This window comes from Cynoglossus semilaevis, chromosome W, assembly GCF_000523025.1.
Source record: "Cynoglossus semilaevis isolate Cse_v1.0 chromosome W, Cse_v1.0, whole genome shotgun sequence".
In the NCBI taxonomy this organism is placed as follows: domain Eukaryota; kingdom Metazoa; phylum Chordata; class Actinopteri; order Pleuronectiformes; family Cynoglossidae; genus Cynoglossus; species Cynoglossus semilaevis.
The window spans coordinates 4,889,949-4,892,950 of record NC_024327.1 but is presented as its reverse complement, the minus strand read 5'-3'; the positions used below and the strand labels follow the sequence as shown (position 1 = coordinate 4,892,950).

Sequence of the window (3,002 nt, the reverse complement as noted above, 5' to 3'; positions counted from 1 at the left end):
CATTCATGCAGAGGAACAAGTACAACGTTCTGGAATGGCCATCTCAGTCCCCAGACCTGAATATCATTGAAAATCTGTGGTCTGTTTTAAAGCGGGCTGTCCGTGCTCAGAAACCATCAAACCTGGAGATGTTTTGTAAAGAAGAATGATCAAAAATACCTTCAACCAGAATCCAGACCCTCATTGGAAGCTATAGGAAGCGTTTAGAGGCTGTTATTTCTGCAAAAGGAGGATCTACTAAATATTGATGTAATTTTTCTGTTGGGGTGCCCAAATTTATGCACCTGCCTACTTTTGTTTAAGTAATTATGGCACACTTTCTGTAAATCCTATAAACTTCATTTCACTTCTTAAATATCACTGTTTGTTTGCTATATGATATATTTAATTGAAATTGCTGTTCCAAACAACCAATGATACATAAAGGAAAATCTTGAAAATGATCAGGGGTGCCCAAACTTTTTCATACCACTGTATATGTTGCTGTATTTTAATGTTTTAATTTTTTTTCTCTCTCCTGCAGGAGGAGAAGCAGACGAAGGGTCTGGCAGCAAAGCTGGAGCTAGCTAAGTTTCTGCAGGAGACCATTGCAGAGATGGCCATCAGGAACAAAGCTAAAGCTCAGTCCGAGAATGAAACACAGCGCTTCTCCACATATGTCCAAAAGGTAGGAGCCAGAGCTTTCACAATCTGGATGTAAACCTCTAATGGTATTTGTTTTAAACTTTTGGAGATGTGTAAACTGCACCTACTTTAGTGACACCTGTGGGGGTTTTTTTTTTATAGGTTCGTGGCACCGGTGAGCAGCCCAAAACAGAAGACATTGTCCAGTTCTCTAAGCTGTTTGAAGACGAACTCACGCTGGAGCACCTGGAGCGCCCCCAGCTGGTGGCTCTGTGCAAACTGCTGGAGCTGCAGCCCATCGGCACCAACAACTTGCTGCGGTTTCAGCTGATGATGCAGCTGAGGACCATAAAATCAGATGATGAGGTGAGGGACAAAGGATTGTGATTTGGTTGTGGTTACAGACAAAACATTTTTATTTTCAAGGTCAAACCTGTGGTTTCTGATAATGAATTTGGAAAAGTCATCTCATAACTTTTTACACAAAATTTATAATGCAGGTAAATAAATGTATGAATACATTTTTAATTTATAGGTTTTCTATAGAAAATCTAGCCCCTGATATTGAGTTGTCATTTATTCTCACTCTTATGCCAAATTCTAAATCTTCTCCTCATGTTTTTTCCACAGATGATTTCAGCAGAGGGTGTGGCAGCTATGAGTGTGTCAGAATTACAGGCAGCTTGTCACAACCGTGGGATGAGGTCACTGGGTCTGACCAGTGATCAGCTACGTGTGCAGCTGCAGCAGGTCAGTAACTGAGCACTTCTACTGACATGCATGGTTTTCCTACTCATTTTTCTATATTATTTAGCCTAACACTGCACATGTCAGGATTGGTCATCTCTTGGTAAAGCTTTTTTTTCTCCTCCATCAGTGGCTGGATCTGCACCTGAAGGAGAACGTCCCTCCCTCACTGCTGCTGCTCTCCAGAGCCATGTACTTGACTGAGCTCAAACCAAAACCACCAGTCATCCCACCTGTTCCCAAACTAGAGGTTAGTTTTTTTTTTATTTTAACTGTTAAATATTTTTCTTCACAGTAAGCGTCAAACTATTGAGGCAGTTAATAATACGCCACATGTCTGAAGAAGAGATCCAAATGCAGCTACTGGAGAAAAATGTGAAACCAAGCAGCTTTTTTATCTTTTGTCTGATGTAGTCAGTCTGTTTACCTGATGGTTTTATGTTGTTCGTGCAGAAAGCTGCCCCTTCTCCTCCCTCTCCTGCCCTCCCAGTGGAGAACACAGGAGCTAACCCCTCCTCCTCCGTCGGTACTGACATGTTGGTGGATCCCGCTCTCATCATCAAAGACCGATCGGTGAGTGAGTTCCTGAAATGCAAAGCAGTAACAGACTGTACTAATTCTGATCAATTATGTGCAGTCGATAAAAGATTCATGTTTGTACAGTAAAAGTAACATTTGTATTGAGGCAGAAATCTCAGTCACTGCTGTTGCATGTATTATAATAATGATGTGACATCATGTTTTAGGTGGAAGAGTTAAGAGACAGAGCTCCCGTGGTCTCAGACGAACAGCTGACACCCGCTGAAGTCCTTCAGGTGAGGAACTACTGTTGAAGATCACTGGGCTGTTACACCCACAGGACCCAGTGTAGAACCGATTCATGCAGAATCCAGTTAGTTTCTACCAGCACTGATCATCCACACATGATATGTTAAGTAGTACAATCAGTAGAAGTACTGGGAAAGAGATTGACATTCGACCCCAAGAAAAACACAGGCAGTAGAAAAAAAACAAACAGCAAGTTGTTATGTGAGGTTTTAATCTTCCTCTTGTGTTAGGGTTGGCACCGACCCATTTTAAATTTTAAATGCAGAATAAAATCACTTTGTTCAATTTGTTTGTATCAAGGCTTTTTACCTTTGTCAGGAATCTCTATTTCAACAAAATAAAACAAAAAATATATTTTCACTAAAGCATAAAATGCTCTGGTGGAAAATAAGACCTTTGTGTTGTTAGGGTCGGTTTCAACCCAGTTATAATAATACAATTATAGAGCAATAATTAGAGCCAAAACTGAAATCATTTCACTGTGCACTGTCAGCTGACACACTGACAGCCAGCTCCTCTCCTAATCATGTGAGCTTTAGGGGATTCTCATTTTGCGTGGTTTTCCAGTATACCTGCACAAAAACAAAACAAAGATGGGCATGTCCAGAGATGTGAAGTGAATTCACTAATTTGAGTGGCCATTTGACTTGCAGAGTGCACTTTTACAATTTACAGCATGCAAAAATGAGGTTCTGGCCAAATTCTGGATCATGTTTATGGTGAAAATGAGGGAGAGGACACAGAGCAGCATAGCGATTCAGATGAGCAGGTTTCTGAGGAGGAAGACAATGTGGAGTATCATC

At 40.9% G+C, this 3,002-nt stretch overlaps 1 protein-coding gene across 3 annotated transcripts in view; it reads left to right on the top strand.

Annotated features, from left to right (window-relative positions):
- Window positions 1-3,002, top strand: part of LOC103397006 (LETM1 domain-containing protein LETM2, mitochondrial-like) — a 10,123-nt gene that overhangs the window by 5,013 nt on the left and 2,108 nt on the right. For all 3 annotated transcript variants that reach the window (XM_008335252.3, XM_025052878.1, XM_025052877.1), the window contains 6 exons: window positions 524-667; window positions 787-990; window positions 1,255-1,374; window positions 1,502-1,621; window positions 1,825-1,944; window positions 2,118-2,186. In XM_008335252.3, coding sequence (XP_008333474.1) covers window positions 524-667; window positions 787-990; window positions 1,255-1,374; window positions 1,502-1,621; window positions 1,825-1,944; window positions 2,118-2,186 — 777 coding nt within the window. The remainder of the gene's footprint in view (window positions 1-523; window positions 668-786; window positions 991-1,254; window positions 1,375-1,501; window positions 1,622-1,824; window positions 1,945-2,117; window positions 2,187-3,002) is intronic.